Source organism: Heptranchias perlo, chromosome 7 (assembly GCF_035084215.1).
Source record: "Heptranchias perlo isolate sHepPer1 chromosome 7, sHepPer1.hap1, whole genome shotgun sequence".
NCBI lineage: Eukaryota > Metazoa > Chordata > Chondrichthyes > Hexanchiformes > Hexanchidae > Heptranchias > Heptranchias perlo.
The window spans coordinates 75,450,835-75,468,899 of NC_090331.1; the positions used below are offsets into that span (position 1 = coordinate 75,450,835).

The 18,065-nt window shown below is 48.3% G+C and overlaps 1 protein-coding gene across 1 annotated transcript in view; it reads left to right on the forward strand.

The window, feature by feature from the left end:
- The window catches only part of iqca1 (IQ motif containing with AAA domain 1), a 189,280-nt gene that overhangs the window by 52,034 nt on the left and 119,181 nt on the right, over positions 1-18,065 (forward strand). The window contains exons 7-8 of the mRNA XM_067987925.1: positions 1,180-1,264; positions 14,431-14,556. Of these exons, the coding sequence (XP_067844026.1) occupies positions 1,180-1,264; positions 14,431-14,556 (211 nt within the window). The remainder of the gene's footprint in view (positions 1-1,179; positions 1,265-14,430; positions 14,557-18,065) is intronic.

An 18,065-nucleotide genomic window follows, 5' to 3' on the forward strand; every position in this document is an offset into this window, starting at 1 on the left:
TGTTGAGCTTCTTGAGTGTTGTTGGAGCTGCACTCATCCAGGCAAGTGGAGAGTATTTCATCATACTGCTGACTTGTGCCCTGTAGATTGTGGAAAGGCTTTGGGGAGTCAGGAGGTGAGTCACTCGCTTTGGAATACCCAGCCCTCTCACCTGCTCTTGTAGCCACAGTATTTATGTGGCTGGTCCAGTTAAGTTTCTGGTCAATGGTGACCCCTAGGATGTTGATGGTGGGGGATTTGGCGATGTTAATGCTGTTGAATGTCAAGGGGAGGTGGTTAGACTCTCTCTTGTTGGAGATGGTCATTGCCTGGCACTTATCTGGCACGAATGTTACTTGCCACTTATCAGCCCAAGCCTGAATGTTGTCCAGGTCTTGCTGCATGCAGGCACAGACTGCTTCATTATCTGAGGGGTTGCGAATGGAACTGAACATTGTGCAATCATCAGCGAACATCCCCATTTCTGACCTTATGATGGAAGGAAGGTCATTGATGAAGCAGCTGAAGATTGTTGGGCCTAGGACACTGCCCTGACAGGGCTAGACAGACTGGATGCAGGGAGGATGTTTCCCCTGGCTGGGGGGGGGTCTAGAACGATGGGTCACAGTTTCAGGATACAGGTTGTACATTTAGGACTGAGATGAGGAGAAATTTCTTCACTCAGAGGGTGGTGAACCTGTGGAATTCTCTACCAAAGAAGGCTGTGGAGACCAAGTCACTGAATATATTCAAGAAGGAGATAGATGGATATCTAGACACAGAAGGCATCAAGGGGTATGGGGAGAGAGCGGGAATATGGTTTTGAGATAGAGGATCAGTCATGATCATATTGAACGGTGGAGCAGGCTCGAAGGGCCGAATGCCCTATTCCTGCTCCTATTTTCTATGTTTCTATGAGCTGGCAGGATTAAAATCATCTCTATAATTTTTTAATGCCTGCTCTCTATGAGATCCTACATTGAGCCTTGCAGAAACCTTTGTATTAATTGAAAAAAATATATTCCCAGTAAGTGAAGATTTGTTCATAACCATTTCTAAACCTGCACCAAAATCATGCTGCTTTCAATAAGTGATTGTTTACTTTAAACACTTAGTATATTTCACTGCAAGACCCCTCGGCTAATTTGGAGAATTGTTGCTGCCTTTTATTAAGAGTTGACTTTTTGCTCTTCAATCCAGAAACACAACTGGAAAGTTCCCTGACTACCCTGATGTCGAGAAAGGAGGTTCCGCAGATATTTTTGCTTCAAAGACGCCACAAGAGGTAAATTCCATGATGTGTGTTCAAAGCATTTGTTGTGGCACACAGCTAACCTGTAAATCTCCAATGAAAAGCTGGGATTGTTTTAAGGGCAATTTTTAAACTGGCCCACTTTCTTAACTTTTGATATTTATTCTATCATATTATTGACTATCTGAATACATGTTGAATCCTATCAGCGGCAGCAGTAGGGGAGCTACAGTTTTCTTTAAGGACACTAATCTTTGGAGAGGAAAATTCAGCCAGGTTGTTTGCTGAAAATTGTGTGTATACGTATGTGTGTCTGGATGTTTTTGAGGTCAGGATCAAGCTTGGCAGCAGTGTTCCTGTGATGAAGATAGAGCTTTATCCTGCTTCATATTATATCATTTCTGTATTATATCTTTCCATCTGTATTAAGATGAGTATGGTAGTGTAGTGGTTATGGTACTGGACTAGTAGCCCAGGCGTGGAGAGTTCAAATCCTACCATTGTGAAATTGAATTCAATAAATCTGATAATTTGTGGGTTAATACGAGAAAACTATAATCAAAGCTGCAGGATTGTTGTAAAAACCAGCTAATGTCCTTGAGGGAAAGTAGCCTGCCACGCCTACCTGGTCTGGCCTACATGTGACTTCAGTCGCGCACTATGGGGGTTAAATTGGTTAATCCCCGAATCCGGACGCGGGCATCGCGATGTGCGATTAGCTTGCGCCTGGTGGTACCGACGCAGCCAGCTCGTTGGATTGGTGCTGCAACTTCATTTACCTGATTGATGCGCAGTGTGGAGGAATAGCTGCATTCGTCTTTCCATTTTCTCCGTTCTCTCTCCACTTCTCACCAGCAAGGGGGGCCCAAATCTCGGGTGAGTTCTTCGCACCTCTTAAAGGCAGGCTGCACCTCTTAAGTGCACAGAATAAGATACGGGCTCGGACGGAGTCTGAACATCAGACATCGCACACATAAAACACAGATGCAGGTCCCGTCCCTATGTTTACAAACTGTTGAGTTATGTTAAAGCATTGAAAAAAGGTTGCGTACTACTAAATCCGACATCCTCCAACCTGTACACCAGACCTCACCAATCTGCTGATCTGAGTTTGTCCCAGGCCTGCAAGAGTGCGTGCACCAAGGTTCTCTGATGCACTAGCAGCCTTGATGCAAGAGGTGGACAGAAGGAGGATCACCCTATATCTGCAGGGGGGACAAGAGGCCCTCCAGACATATGCTCCCGAGGCAGTGGGAGGCAGTAGGGGACAAAGTCAATGCCAGGCGCATAGCACCATGAACATGTTTGCAGTGCAGGAAATAATTCAATGCTTTGATACGAGTGGTCAAGGTGAATGAGGTCAATTGTCAAGTGGCGTCTCCTACCAACTGAATCACTAGCCGCATCCACCGCTCCACGCACTACACACCCCATCCCCCTCATATCAATAAACTTTTTCAATCAGTACTCAACTCTTCCAATCAGATGCTTCCTCCCACCCTCACACATTACCACTGTTGCAAGCCGCAAACTCACAAGTCACAGGTCACATATGCTGGCAGCTATTCAACTGTGACAGGCACATCACCCAAACATCCTGCAGGACACTCACCGACACACGTCCTGTTTTCTTGCAGGAGAAGGTGGCGCATAGCAGGAGGCAGCGAGTGGCAGTGGTATTTAGCCCCTCGAGCCTGTTCCGCCATTCAATAAGATCATGGCTGACCTGTGACCTAACTCCATATACCCGTCTTAGCCCCATATCCCTTAATACCCTTGGTTAACAAACATCTATCAATCTCAGACTTAAAATTAACAATTGAGCTAGCATGAAAGCGTGAGGAGAGGTGGATATGAATTAGTAATGGAAATATAAAAATGTTGCTACTTAGCATAATTAAGGTGATCAGGTTTCACTCGGTGCTGAAAGCAAGTCAACATGACTAGTGTCTTGTGTGAGATGTGAGTCGGAGATATTTAATTCTGTCACCAGGCAGCAGCGAAGTCCCAGTCTTTCCATCTCTGATGGTCAGGGATGCAGACATGCCACTAATCTCCATGGCCTCTTCCTCTGCAGATGTTAGTTGCACAATCTGTGGCAGCCCACCTCTAGTCCTCTCCCTCTCCCTTGTATTTTGTGCTCTCTTCTCCTGCAAGGGGGAACGACAGACTTATGAGTGTTTCTGTAAGGCATGTGTTCACCCGATGGATACAGTGTATTCAGTAAGGGTGACTATCAGGCAGATGGATCACGAGTGCCACTGGCATGCATTTGAGGATGTGTGGTTACAATCGGGTGAGCTGACTGAGGTGGCACCACATTGCTTAAGGATTGGGGTGAGTGGCAGTGGTGGATGGATAAATGGGGATATGAGGAAGGGCATAAAAAGTAAATGGTGGGTGCTTTTGAAACTTAAGTGGGTGTGAGGAGTGATGTGATGGAGTATGCTTGACATGACAGAGTGAGAGGATGCAGTGCACTACAGGATGTAGATGAATCTGCAATTGTGCTCACCTTTCCTGGCCTAGTTAGGTCATTAAGCCACTTCCTGCACTGGATCTAGGTGCAGGGCAACATACACCTGCTGCTGAACTCCTCAGCCACCTCTAACCATGCCTTCTTGGTGATAGCAGCAGGTTTCTTCTTGCCGTTGTTTGGCAAGATTACCTCCTTCCTGCTCCTTACTGCACCCAGCAGTACACCAAGTGATGCGTCATTGAAGTAGAACGCAGCCTTTGACCATCCTGACACTATGTTCAAATTTTTCCGTTTCGGTACAAATGCACCCAGCTCCTCCAAATTCCATCTTTGCGTTGGCCCTTTAAATAGTTGAGTTGAGATCGCGTCATGCAGGTTTGCATTACGCCCGCTCACGCACACTAGAGACAGGAAACCTGGAAGTAAAATGCTAATGAGGTGTCGGTGTTGAAATCGGACATTCCTACAGCAAAACATCAGCAAAGGACTCCGTCCCGTCGAAAGCTTTCTGCCGTGGACAGCCATTTTGATCAGATGATCTTCAATTTTCTCCCTCCATTTCATTTTATAAGAGACTTCTTTCTGAATGCATCCACGGCTCTTTTACTTCCATCATTGACAGCAATCTTGACTTGTCTACCCTTTATGGAAAAACTTATCTCATTGTTCTTGATCAATCATTGTTTCCTGGTAATTCAGTAGAGTTTAATCATCTCCGATCAAAAAGTGAAGGAGAATGCAGACAGAAAGGATGACTTCCAGAGGAAATAGCCCTAGCTCATTACACTCTTGCAAAATGTAATTTGTTGCTGCAATTAGAAGTAGTAGTTCTCTTGCTTCAAGCACCTCCTTCAATTTGGACAACTGCAAAGATTATTTCGGGAAACCTGTTGCAATCTGTGGCTTTGAGGCAGGAAAGGCTTTACTAAGGTTCTTACTGCATGCAAAGAATTAGGGTGTTGACATTATCCAGGCAGGGGGATAATTTATACTGAAAGTGGTTACATCAAGCTATTCTTCTTTAACACACATGTGAGGCAGTGTATTAAGGTCAATCTTATATTTAGGGCCTGAAATTCCCCGGTCCCAATGGCGATCTATGGCAGAAATCGGGTGCAGGAGGCCCAAACGAGGTGGGATTTCTGATGAGATCTCTGGATGCGGGATAACTCAGAATCCTGCTGCCTAGTAATTGTTACAGAGGCCTGGGGCTGGTGGAACTTCTGGGCCCCGATATTACCAGGGAGGCGGGTTGGCAGCGGGGGGGGGGGGGGGCGCGGGTACTGGGCGCGTGGGTAACCCGTCCAGTAAAATCCGTCCATTCCCCACGCGATCGCGGGTAAATTGAAGACACTTAACGTGGCTTCCGGGTTTCCCATCGGAAACCTGTGCAGCGGACGGACTGCGCACCTGCATCACAGGCTGTCAGCTGGAGGAGCTCTACTTAAAGGGGCAGTCCTCCAATGACTGATCCTGCAGCAAAAAACCACACAGCACCACGGAGCAGCCCAGGGGAAAGGCTGCCCCCAGGTATAATGATGCCTCACTCCAGGTTTTACTGGATGGGGTGAGGAGGAGGAGGGAGATCTTCTACCCGGCGGACGGGAGGAAGTGGCCTGCCTCTGCCACCAAGAAGGCCTGGCTCGAGGTGGCAAAGGAGGTCACCAGCAGCAGCAACATCTCCCGCACCTGGATACAGTGCAAGAAGCGCTTCAGTGACCTAACTAGGTCAGCCAAAGTGAGTACTTACTCATTCTCCTACACTCCGTCTTCCACATCATCGCCCCCACCCCATAACACCTTCGGCACTGCCAAGACTACTCCATCACATCACTCCTCACACCCACTCAAACCTCATCCTCAACTTACCTGCACTTACTCACTTCCCCAGTACTCATCCCACCACCACCACTCAACCCACCCTCATACAATGTCATGGCTCTGTCTCATACTCACCCTCTGATGCATCTCTTTCACGCTCAGCCTCACCTAAACCAGCGTATTCAGCGGTTGGCCACATCACCATCCCCCACTCACGCGTCTCTACTTTCTCCCCCTATAGGAGAAGAGAGCCCAGAATGCACGGGAAGAGGGCGAAGTCCGGAGGGGGGCCGCAACATCAGGTCGTCCTCACGGATGTGGAGCGGGAGGCTCTTGAATTGAGTCGCACCCTCGAGTGCCTGTCTGTTGGGGACGCCGAGACTGTCACCCGACAAACGGCTGGTGACAGAACTTTAACATTCAGCACTCACAATAGCAAATGATGTTAACATGCCTTGCCATCTTCAGCACCTCTGCCGGCCTCTGAGGGGGCACCGTCACATCTGAGCGAGCCATCCACCAGCGCAGATGGGTCCCCGTCCTCACTTAGTTGGGATTGCACATGGTGAGTCACCACACACGTGAGCACGAGCAGACATTGGTGGCAGGGGCAGCTGTGGAGAGTCCGCCTCGGTGGGAGCACTCTTCTCCAGGCTCTGCTCAGCTGGACACAGATGCTGAATCCTGGGGGCCATCCTTTAAAAGGAGAAAGATCAAGGGGCAATGGCACATTTGCGAGGTGCTGGAACAGGTGCCACGCGCACTCTCCACAATCGCGCAGAGGATGGAGGAGTCCAACTCCTGCACAAGTAGAATGGTGGCACAGGTACAGGAGGGGATCGCAGGGATGTGAGGGCATCTCTGAGATAGTGTCACGGGTAAGTGCGGGAATATCTGTGATGGAGGGAAGGCTAGCCTCCATGGAGCTTCAGGCACGGCTCACCAATGAGTCCACTGAGGCCCTGACAACGGCCCTTCGGACTCAGGGTGAGCAACTTTCTGCCGCCTTAAACGGGCAGGTAGATACTGTGGCACTGGCCTTACAAGGCATCACACATGTCCTCCAAACTGTCGTCCAGCAGGGTGGTAGGAATGAGGTGGGCCTGGCCCAGGAGAGGGATGATAGCGAAAGGGGACATTGAAGTGGGGACGCCACTCAACGCGCTTCCATGTCTCACCCGTTGCCCCCCTCTCAACCAGCACCCACATTGCTGCCTCCTCTCCAGGTGGTGGAGTCTGCCCCTGCACAGGTGCAGGTGGAGCAGTCTTTGGAGGGGCCCTCACAGGCACCAAAACCCAGAGCGCATCGGCCCAAAGCATCTAATCGGTCAGGGCATGAACAAGAGCAACCTGCCACTACCTCTGCTGCAGCAACAGGGGAAGCACAACGCAGGAGTAGTCGGAAGCGTAAGGCAAAGGTTTTGTGAGCACAAAGGGGATGCACAAGGGTGATTGACAGTTTGTCATGTTTTTTATTTATATTTGATTTTTGTTCAAGTCATATTAAATATTATTTTGTCACCACGACTGCCATGTCTTGGCCATTTTTGACTGTATTGTGTAATAAGTCTCTTTCACGAGGTTCACCATGAGCACCCACACTTGATGCCACCCATTGGGTTACTCTACAGTGGGTGTATGTGTAGTTGTATGACTATTTTGTGCGGGGGGGCTGGGGAGATGGCTGCTGTGGCCGCTCCTCTGTCCAGGTAGTAAGGACTGGACTCTTCACATTGTCTGATGTTAGGAGAACCGTTCACATATCAGTGACTCCCTGGCCTCCTCCTCTGCCTCCTCCTCCTCGTCCGCTTTCTCCTCAATATGGGTGGTAGATGTGGATGGGGCCTCCTCCAGAGGCACCCCTCTCTGTTGTGCCATGTTGTGCAGGGCACAACACACGACTATAATGCATCCTACTCTGTCTGGTGCATATTGAAGCACTCCCCCAGAACGATCAAGGTACCTGAAGCGCATCTTGAGCAGCCCTATAGCATGCTCAGTTGTAGACCTGGTAGCGATGTCGCTGTCGTTATATCGATGCTGTTACTCGGTGATGGGGTTCCTCAGAGGGTCATGAGCCACGTGTACAGGGGGTATCCTTTGTCCCCGAGGAGCCAGTCCTTGTGGGTGTTTGGAGCGTGGAAGAGGGGCAGGATGTTGGACTCCCGGAGGGTGAAGGAATCGTGGCAGCTGCCAGCGTATCTGGCGCACATGTGAAGGAATCTCTTGCGGTGGTCACAGGTGAGCTGAGTGTTGATGGAGTGATAGCCCTTCCTGTTGATGAACAGTCCTGGCTCATGTGGAGGTGCTCGTATTGCTATATGGGTGCAATCGATTACACCCTGCACCCGTGGGAAGCCAGCCACACCGTGGAATCCCACTGCCTTCTCCGCCTAGCTGAGGTCATCCATGGGGAAGTTGTTATAGTGCAAGGCCCTGCGAAACAAGCCGTCGGTGACCTGCCTTGTGCACTTGTGTGCAGACGACTGAGAGACCCCGGCGATGTCCCTGGTGGCACCCTGGAACTATCCGGAGGCGAAGAAGTTGAGGACAGTGGTGACTTTGACAGCAACAGGTAAGAAGGTGCTGCTCGGGCCTGCCGAGAGCAGCTCGGCATGAAGGACGTTGCAGATGTCTGCGACTACCTGGCGACTAACTCTGAGCCTCCGTATGCACTGCTCCTCAGAGTGGTCCAGGAAGCTGAGCCTCGGTCTGTAGACCCTGTGGCAAGGGTAGTGCCTCCTACAATACCGCTCTCTCTGTTATTGCCCTCTCTGCTCTTGTGCAGGTGCCTGTGGCGCAGCACTATGTTGTGGAGCTCCACATGGCGGAGGTGGATGGCGTGCCTGGCTAGGCTGGTGATGTCACTCATCCTCGGATGAAGTGATGAATGCAGCCAAGGCGCCCCCCATCCTGACGGAGTGAGTTTGAGGGGGTACGCAAAGTAGGTAAATGTGTTTGCGCAGCAGAGTTTAGGGTATAAATTAATAATTTTGAGTGGAAAGACAAAGGTAAGCACTGTAGATGAAAACATAAAATTTCAAAGCAATATTGATAGATTAGGTGAATGGGCAAAACTGTGGCAAATGGAATTCAATGCAGACAAATGTGAGGTCATCCACTTTGGATCAAAAAAGGATAGAACAGGGTACTTTCTAAACGGTAAAAAGTTAAAAACAGTGGATATCCAAAGGGACTTAGGGGTTCAGGTACATCGATCATTGAAGTGTCATGAACAGGTGCAGAAAATAATCAATAAGGCTAATGGAATGCTGGCCTTTATATCTAGAGGACTAGAGTACAAGGGGGCAGAAGTTATGCTGAAGCTATACAAAACCCTGGTTAGACTGCACTTGGAGTACTGTGAGCAGTTCTGGGCACCGCACCTTCGGAAGGACATATTGGCCTTGGAGGGAGTGCAGTGTAGGTTTACCAGAATGATACCCGGACTTCAGGTTGTATCCTCTGGAGTTTTGAAGGTTAAGGGGTGATCTGATTGAAGTTTATAAGATATTAAGGGGAACGGATAGGGTGGATAGAGAGAAACTATTTCCGCTGGTTGGGGATTCTAGGAGTAGGGGGCACAGTCTAAAAATTCGAGCCAGATCTTTCAGGAGTGAGATTAGAAAAGATTTCTACACGTGAAGGGTGGTAGAAGTTTGGAACTCTCTTCTGCAAATGGCAATTGATACTAGCTCAATTGCTAAATTTAAATCTGAGATAGATAGCTTTTTAGCAATCAAAGGTATTAAGGGATATGGGCCAAAGGCAGGTATATAGAGTTAGATCATAGATCAGCCATGATCTTATCAAATGGCGGAGCAGGCACGAGGGACTGAATAGCCTACTCCTGTTCCTATGTTCCTAGGTCTTGCAGCCAAAACTTTGTCTGAAGTGACAGAGTGCCCTGCTGCAATAAATGAGGTATTCTCCCCGAACTGTCAAAAAATCCTTTGCATCTCTGACTGGCTGCTGGCTGAAAAACGTCTACTCCAACAGGGAGTGTTTCCCACAGCACGGGAAACACGCTGAGGATCCTTCAAAATTGCACCCCTGCCAAAATCTCCAGTCAATGAGGTCTGTCAAGTAGCTCAACTACCTAAATAAGTATCTAAATTATCATCCTGCCGGCTTTAATTGCCGGTTGGAGTTCCTCATGCGGGAGCTGTGCGTACACCCGAACGCGTCATTGGGGAACCTGGCGGGATTCCGCTATTTTCGGAGCCCCCCCGCCCCCAATGTACCCGCTCGGCCATCCGAAAATTGGCCCCCTGTTGTCCCAAATATGGCCCATGACATTAAACAGGGTGAGGCCATGTGAAAGGAGTTCCCATGCTGCAATTTCTTTGTCCGCTGCCTCCGCTGATTTGGATGCTGTAATGATCCCGGCGCACAGGTAGTTTCAAAAGCCCGAGTGGTGTCGGTCTGGGGCCTGGCCTGGACCCCCACAAAACTTGCAGCATTCTTGTTTCTTTTCATCCCCCTCACCATCCCACCCCTTTATAAAGGGTGCAGATTGGGCAGAATTGAATAAATGTTCTTGGCTGGTGGTGCTGGTTGCGGCACCAGCAGGTTGTTTGCCCCATTTTTCCATTAAATTTCCCTTTAACCTTCTCTGCTCTAAGGAATACAACCCCAGCTTCTCCAGTCCCTCCACATAACTGAAGTCCCTCAATCCTGGTACCATTCTAGTAAATCTCTTCTGCATCCTCTCTAAGGCCTTAACATCCTTCCTAAAGTGTGGTGCCCAGAATTGGATACAGTACTCTAGCTGAGGCCTAACCAGTGATTTATAAAGGTTTAGCACAACTTGTGAGGTGCCTGAAGATTGGAGGGTAGCAAATGTTGTGCCTTTGTTTAAGAAGGGCGGCAGGGAAAAGCCTGGGAACTACAGACCGGTGAGCCTGACATCTGTAGTGGGTAAGTTGTTAGAGGGTATTCTGAGAGACAGGATCTACAGGCATTTGGAGAGGCAGGGACTGATTAGGAACAGTCAGCATGGTTTTGTGAGAGGAAAATCATGTCTCACGAATTTGATTGAGTTTTTTGAAGGGGTAACCAAGAAGACAGATGAGGGCTGTGCAGTAGACGTGGTCTACATGGACTTTAGCAAAGCCTTTGACAAGGTACCGCATGGTAGGTTGTTACATAAGGTTAAATCTCACAGGATCCAAGGTGAGGTAGCCAATTGGATACAAAATTGGCTTGACGACAGAAGACAGAGGGCGGTTGTAGAGGGTTGTTTTTCAAACTGGAGGCCTGTGACCAGCGGTGTGCCTCAGGAATCGGTGCTGGGTCCGCTGTTATTTGTTATTTATATTAATGATTTGGATGAGAATTTAGGAGGAATGGTTAGTAAGTTTGCAGATGACACCAAGATTGGTGGCATTGTGGACAGTGAAGAAGGTTATCTAGGATTGCAACGGGATCTTGATAAATTGGGCCAGTGGGCCGATGAATGGCAGATGGAGTTTAATTTAGATAAATGTGAGGTGATGCATTTTGGTAGATCGAATCGGGCCAGGACCTACTCCGTTAATGGGAGGGCGTTGGGGAGAGTTATAGAACAAAGAGATCTAGGAGTACAGGTTCATAGCTCCTTGAAAGTGGAGTCACAGGTGGATAGGGTGGTGAAGAAGGCATTCGGCATGCTTGGTTTCATTGGTCAGAACATTGAATACAGGAGTTGGGATGTCTTGTTGAAGTTGTACAAGACATTAGTAAGGCCACACTTGGAATACTGTGTACAGTTCTGGTCACCCTATTATAGAAAGGATATTATTAAACTAGAAAGAGTGCAGAAAAGATTTACTAGGATGCTACCGGGACTTGATGGTTTGACTTATAGGGAGAGGTTGGATAGACTGGGACTTTTTTCCCTGGAGAGTAGGAGGTTAAGGGGTGATCTTATAGAAGTCTATAAAATAATGAGGGGCATAGATAAGGTAGATAGTCAAAATCTTTTCCCAAAGGTAGGGGAGTCTATAACGAGGGGGCATAGATTTAAGGTGAGAGGGGAGAGATACAAAAGGGTCCAGTGGGGCAATTTTTACACTCAAAGGGTGGTGAGTGTCTGGAACGAGCTGCCAGAGGCAGTAGCAGAGGCGGGTACAATTTTGTCTTTTAAAAAGCATTTGGACAGTTACATGGGTGAGATGGGTATAGAGGGATATGGGCCAAGTGCAGGCAATTGGGACTAGCTTAGTGGGCCAGACGCCATCTTGGTATAGGAGTTAGCGCAGGCGCAGATGACGAACGCTGGAATCTTGTAAAGTGGGGAGAAAATGGCTTCAGTCAGTGTCCAACTCTGATTTAAAGTGATACACACCATTTTGGGACTTAATGCTCAACTCAGCGCAGTCTTAACCCCGACCATCTGAACGTGTCTAAGAGTGCCTGGAGGACCATTACCTGCGCTATTTAAAGGGACCCTGCAGGATTTACAGGTTAGTGGCTGGATTATTGCTTCTGGCTACCGAGACATTTGTAACTGTTTTTGGAGGTCTCCTATACTTGAATACTAGGACTAGTGGGCATAGCTTAGCATTTAGAGCCAGGACGTGCAGGAGTGAAGTTAGGAAGTGCTTCTACATGCAAAGGTTGGGAGAATTTTGGGAAGCTCTTCTGCAAACAGCAGTTGATGCTAACTCAATTGTGAATTCTAAATCTGAGATTGATAGATTTCTGTGAACCAAGGGTATCAAGGGATATGGGGCTAAGGCGGATATATGGAGTTAGGCCATCTCATTGAATGGTGGAACAGGCTTGAGGGGCTAAATGCCACTGCCACTTGCTGCCTACTGATATGCGCAACCTTCTCCTGCAAGAAAACGGGACGTGTGTCTGGGTGATGTGCTTGTCATGTATGAATAGCTGCCAGTGTGTGTGGCCTGTGAGTTGTGGGTCAGCAGCTTGCAACAGTGGTAATGTGTGAGGGTGAGAGGAAGCATCTGATTAGAAGAGTTGAGTACTGATGGAAAGATTTTGTTGGTAGGTGGGTGTTGGGGGGTTTAGTGGATGCAGCTAGTGGTGCAGTTGGTTGGAGATGCCACTTGACAGTTGACCTCACTCACCTTGACCACTCATGACAAAGCATTGAATTTCTTCCTGTACTGCATCCAGGTTCATGATGCTGTGCACCTGACATTGACTTCATCCCCTACTTCCTCACACTGCCTTTTGGGTATATGTCTGGAGGGCCTCTTGCTGCCCCCGCCCCCCTCCTTCTGTCCAGCTCTTGCATCAAGGCCTCTGGTGCATCAGCAGAGAACCTTGGTGCATGGACTCTCAGATTGGCAGATTGGTAAGGTCTGGCATTCAGATCTCCGTTCAGACTCTGTGCAGACAGCAGGCTGTTATATTCAGCAAATAACAGGTACTAGCTTCCTTTAAGAGATTTCTAACAGACAGCCTACCTTTAAGAGATTAGAGCTTCCTCTGCTGGTGGGAAGTGCGAATTGCATGGAATCCTCGTTCAACGCTGATTTCCAACGCAGATTGCAGATGAGTCCTCAGGCCTGACGAAAATCTCATCCTGCCTGCACAGGGACCACTGGGCACGGGGTAATAGCGGATCATGCTACTCCAGCCCAAAAACAGGCCCTATCCAATTTTTCCCCACCATATCCAATCCAGTATTAGCAGACATTCAGCAACTGTCTTTCTTGCTTTTTCAGCCATCCTGTTCTTTGAGAAAGAGTAGGGTAAACAGGTAATAAGCTACGTAGGAAATGGAGATTAAAGAGAGGGTCTTATTCAAATGAAAGCCTATCAAGAGCACCTTCATTCAGTTCAAGCAAGTTTGAGTTATCAGGCAAGTTTTTGGAAGGCTGGCAGACTCACTTATTTTTTTGACAGTGTGGAGAACTAATTGGCAAACTAGCAGACATGGACCTTCACAAAGTGCTATACTCAGCTAAAAATAAAAGTTGAATAAGTTTAGTCAATAAAAATACATCAGCCGTAAGGGTTTCTGTTCTGTCAACATGCAATCCCAAATAAGTAATACTCCCTAGTAATTGCAAGGGACCTAGGGCACAGATCTATTCTTTGTTAATCTCAATGTCAGTACTCCTCTGAATAGCCAGGATATGCAGCACGTTGTGCCTCACATAGCACAACACAAATAATCTGATATCTTTGATAACCTCATACTGCAAAACATCAGCAGAGTGACCAAAGGCACTGATCAAACAGCCCAAAAGCTTGCTTTATCATAAAACATGCAGATTTGTATGCCTGGCTGTATACATGATATGAAAGAACTTGATTGTTCCATTATATACTCAAAGGGTGGTGAGTGTCTGGAACGAGCTGCCAGAGGCAGTAGTAGAGGCGGGTACAATTTTGTCTTTTAAAAAGCATTTGGACAGTTACATGGGTAAGATGGGTATAGAGGGATATGGGCCAAGTGCAGGCAATTGGGACTAGCTTAGTGGTATAAACTGGGCGACATGGACATGTTGGGCCGAAGGGCCTGTTTCCATGTTGTAAACTTCTATGATTCTGTATAGTTTTGCATGGTCACCAAAGACATGCACGGTGGGCATATCTTTTGAGAAATAACTAACTGTAGCAACTGCAAGAAAAATTCATGATGTTGTCATTGAATGTTGCTTCAGTTAATGTGATTTCTGTTGCCAATGATCTCTGTTCACAATATTTTCTGATTAGTATCAGCTAACACTAATATCACTAGTAGTAATAAGCAATGGATTGGAATATTCAGTGTTTGTGGCTCAGAGTGCAGATATTTGATTAACAATTCTCATCTAGTTAAAATGCTTTCATGCCTGGTGGTTCAAATATAGGATCTTTTAGCTGTTTGATAGATGCTATAGACAGGGTTTTCTGTTGAGAGAGTTAGCCAATGCATTAATTACTTTTCCTTTCTTCTCAGGTGCGTCAAGAACTCGCTGCACAAGAACAAAAAAAGAAACAGAAAGATAAAGATAAAGAACAGAACGAGAAAAAGGGCAAAAAGGACACAAAGAAGAAGAAGAAGAAGGGAAAAGCTGACAAAGAGGTATTGTTACAAATTTTGGGTTTGCCTTAAATATTCTCTTGGGTTCAGTGGCACAGGTGTCTCCCATAAGTGGCCTCTGTGTCTCTTATGTTCAGGATTCACCTATATTGCCCAATATCTACTTTTATCTTACCTCTTGAACTGGATATTGCATCTTTTGCACTTGCCCTCGAGAGGACTTCTCCAATTGTCCAGTAGGTGGAACTGAGGAACACTCTGCTGAGGTGAGGTCAATGTCAAATCAAGAAGATGTGGAGATGCCGGTGATGGACTGGGGTGGACAAATGTAAGGAATCTTACAACACCAGGTTATAGTCCAACAGTTTTATTTGAAAATCACAAGCTTTCGGAGGCTTTGTCCTTCGTCAGGTGAGTGTGGGATTCCTTGAAAGTTACCGCATATAGAGTCAGAGAACAATGCCTGGTGATTTCAGATAATCTTTCCAACTGCCCGTTATCAAGGCAATCAAAGGAATTGAATAGTGTTCAGACAGAGAGAAATTAGATACAAGACTACAGAATATACAAACGGCCAGAACCAAAGACAGAGAGAGAGAGAGAGAGAAACATCCGAAAGGAAGAGAAAGAGAGAGAATGACCAGTTGTATTAAAAACAGATAAATTTTTTTTCCGCTGGTGGGGTTACGTGTAGCGTGACAAGAACCCAAGATCCCGGTTGAGGCCGTCCTCATGGGTGCGGAACTTGGCTATCAATTTCTGCTCGACGATTTTGCGTTGTCGTGTGTCTCGAAGGCCGCCTTGGAGAACGCTTACCCGCTTGACTGCTGAAGTGTTCCCCAACTGGGAGGGAACCCTCCTGTCTGGCGATTGTTGCACGGTGTCTGTTCATCCGTTGTCGCAGTGTCTGCATGGTCTCGCCAATGTACCATGCTCCGGGGCATCCTTTCCTGCAACGTATGAGGTAGACAATGATGGCCGAGTCACAGGAGCATGAACCATGTACCCGGTGGGTGGTGTCCTCTCGTGTGATGGTGGTATCTGTGTCGATGATCTGGCATGTCTTGCAGAGGTTGCCGTGGCAGGGTTGTGTCGTGTCGTGGATGCTGTTCTCCTGAAAGCTGGGTAACTTGCTGCGAACGATGGTCTGTTTGAGGTTGGGTGGCTGTTTGAAGGCGAGTAGTGGAGGCGTGGGGATGACCTTAGCGAGGTGTTCGTCGTCATCGATGACATGTTGAAGGCTGCGGAGAACATGGCGTAGTTTCTCCGCTCCGGGGAAGTACTGGACCACGAAGGATACTCTGTTGGTTGCGTCCCGTGTTTGTCTCCTGAGGAGCTCTATGCGATTTTTCGCTGTGGCCCGTCGGAACTGTCGATCGACGAGTCGAGCATCATATCCTGTTCTTACGAGGGCATCTTTCAGCGTCTGTAGGTGTCCATCGCGTTCCTCCTCATCTGAGCAGATCCTGTGTATTCGCAGGGCCTGTCCATAGGGGATGGCCTCTTTGACGTGGTTAGGGTGGAAGCTGGAAAAGTGAAGCATTGTGAGGTTGTCCGTGGGCTTGCGGTAGAGTGAGGTGCTGAGGTGCCCGTCTTTGATGGAGATTCGTGTGTCCAAGAAAGAAACCGATTCTGAGGAGTAGTCCACGGTGAGTTTGATGGTGGGATGGAACTTGTTGATGTTATCGTGTAGTCTCTTCAGTGATTCTTCGCCGTGGGTCCATAGGAAGAAAATGTTGTCGATGTATCTGGTGTATAGCGTTGGTTGGAGGTCCTGTGCAGTGAAGAAGTCGTGCTCGAACTTGTGCATGAAAATGTTGGCATATTGGGTTGCTAATTTGGTCCCCATGGCGGTTCCGTGTGTTTGGGTAAAGAACTGGTTATCGAAGGTGAAGAAATTGTGATCCAGGATGAAGCGGATGAGTTGTAGGATGACGTCTGGAGATTGGCTGTTGTTGGTGTTGAGTACTGAGGCTGTTGCAGCGATGCCGTCATCGTGGGGGATACTGGTGTAGAGTGCCGAGACATCCATCGTGGTGAGAAGTGTTCTTGGTTCAACTGGTCCGTGGGTGCTGAGTTTTTGTAGGAAGTCTGTAGTGTCGTGACAGAAGCTGGGGGTTCCCTGTACGATGGGTTTCAGGATGCCCTCGACGTATCCAGAGAGGTTCTCACACAGGATTCCGTTGCCTGATACGATAGGACGTCCGGGTGTGTTGGCTTTGTGTATCTTTGGGAGGCAGTAGAAGTCTCCCACGCGGGGAGTACGTGGGATGAGAGCACGTAGGATGCTTTGAAGTTCTGGGTCGAAGGTCTTGATCAGTTTGTTGAGCTGGTGGGTGTGTTCTTTGGTCGGATCTGCGGTCTGTAGTGTTCCTGCTTGTCCAGTTGTCGGTATGCTTCTTTGCAATAGTCCGTTCTGTTCTGTATGACAATGGCTCCTCCTTTGTCCGCTGGTTTGATGACGATGTTGCGGTTGGTCTTAAGAGCGTCGATGGCGTTGCGTTGTGATCGGGTGACGTTCTGGACTGTCTTGTGAGTGCGGCTGATGAATCTGGCATTGACGCATCTCCTGACAGCTTGAGCATACATGTCAAGCTTAGGGCAGCGACCCTCCGGAGGAGTCCAGTTTGACTCCTTAGAATCGGTTTCTTTCTTGGACACACGAATCTCCATCAAAGAAGGGCACCTCAGCACCTCACTCTACCGCAAGTCCACGGACAATCTCACGATGCTCCACTTTTCCAGCTTCCACCCTAACCACGCCAAAGAGGCCATCCCCTATGGACAGGCCCTGTGAATACACAGGATCTGCTCAGACGAGGAGGAACGCGATGGACACCTACCGACGCTGAAAGACGCCCTCGTAAATACGGGATATGGCGCTCGACTCGTCGATCGACAGTTCCGACGGGCCACAGCGAAAAATCGCATAGACCTCCTCAGAAGACAAACACGGGACGCAACCAACAGAGTACCCTTCGTGGTCCAGTACTTCCCCGGAGCGGAGAAACTACGCCATGTTCTTTTGCCGCAGCCTTCAACATGTCATCGATGACGACGAACACCTCACTAAGGTCATCCCCACGCCTCCACTACTCGCCTTCAAACAGCCACCCAACCTCAAACAGACCATCGTTCGCAGCAAATTACCCAGCTTTCAGGAGAACAGCGTCCACGACACGACACAACCCTGCCACGGCAACCTCTGCAAGACATGCCAGATCATCGACACAGATACCACCATCACACGAGAGGACACCACCCACCAGGTACATGGTTCATACTCCTGTGACTCAGCCAACGTTGTCTACCTCATACGTTGCAGGAAAGGATGCATGGTACATTGGCGAGAGCATGCAGACATTGCGACAACGGATGAACGGACACCGCGCAACAATCGCCAGACAGGAGGGTTCCCTCCCAGTCGGGGAACACTTCAGCAGTCAAGGACATTCAGCCACCGAACTTCGGGTAAGCGTTCTCCAAGGCGGCCTTCGAGACACACGACAACGCAAAATCGTCGAGCAGAAATTGATAGCCTAGTTCCGCAC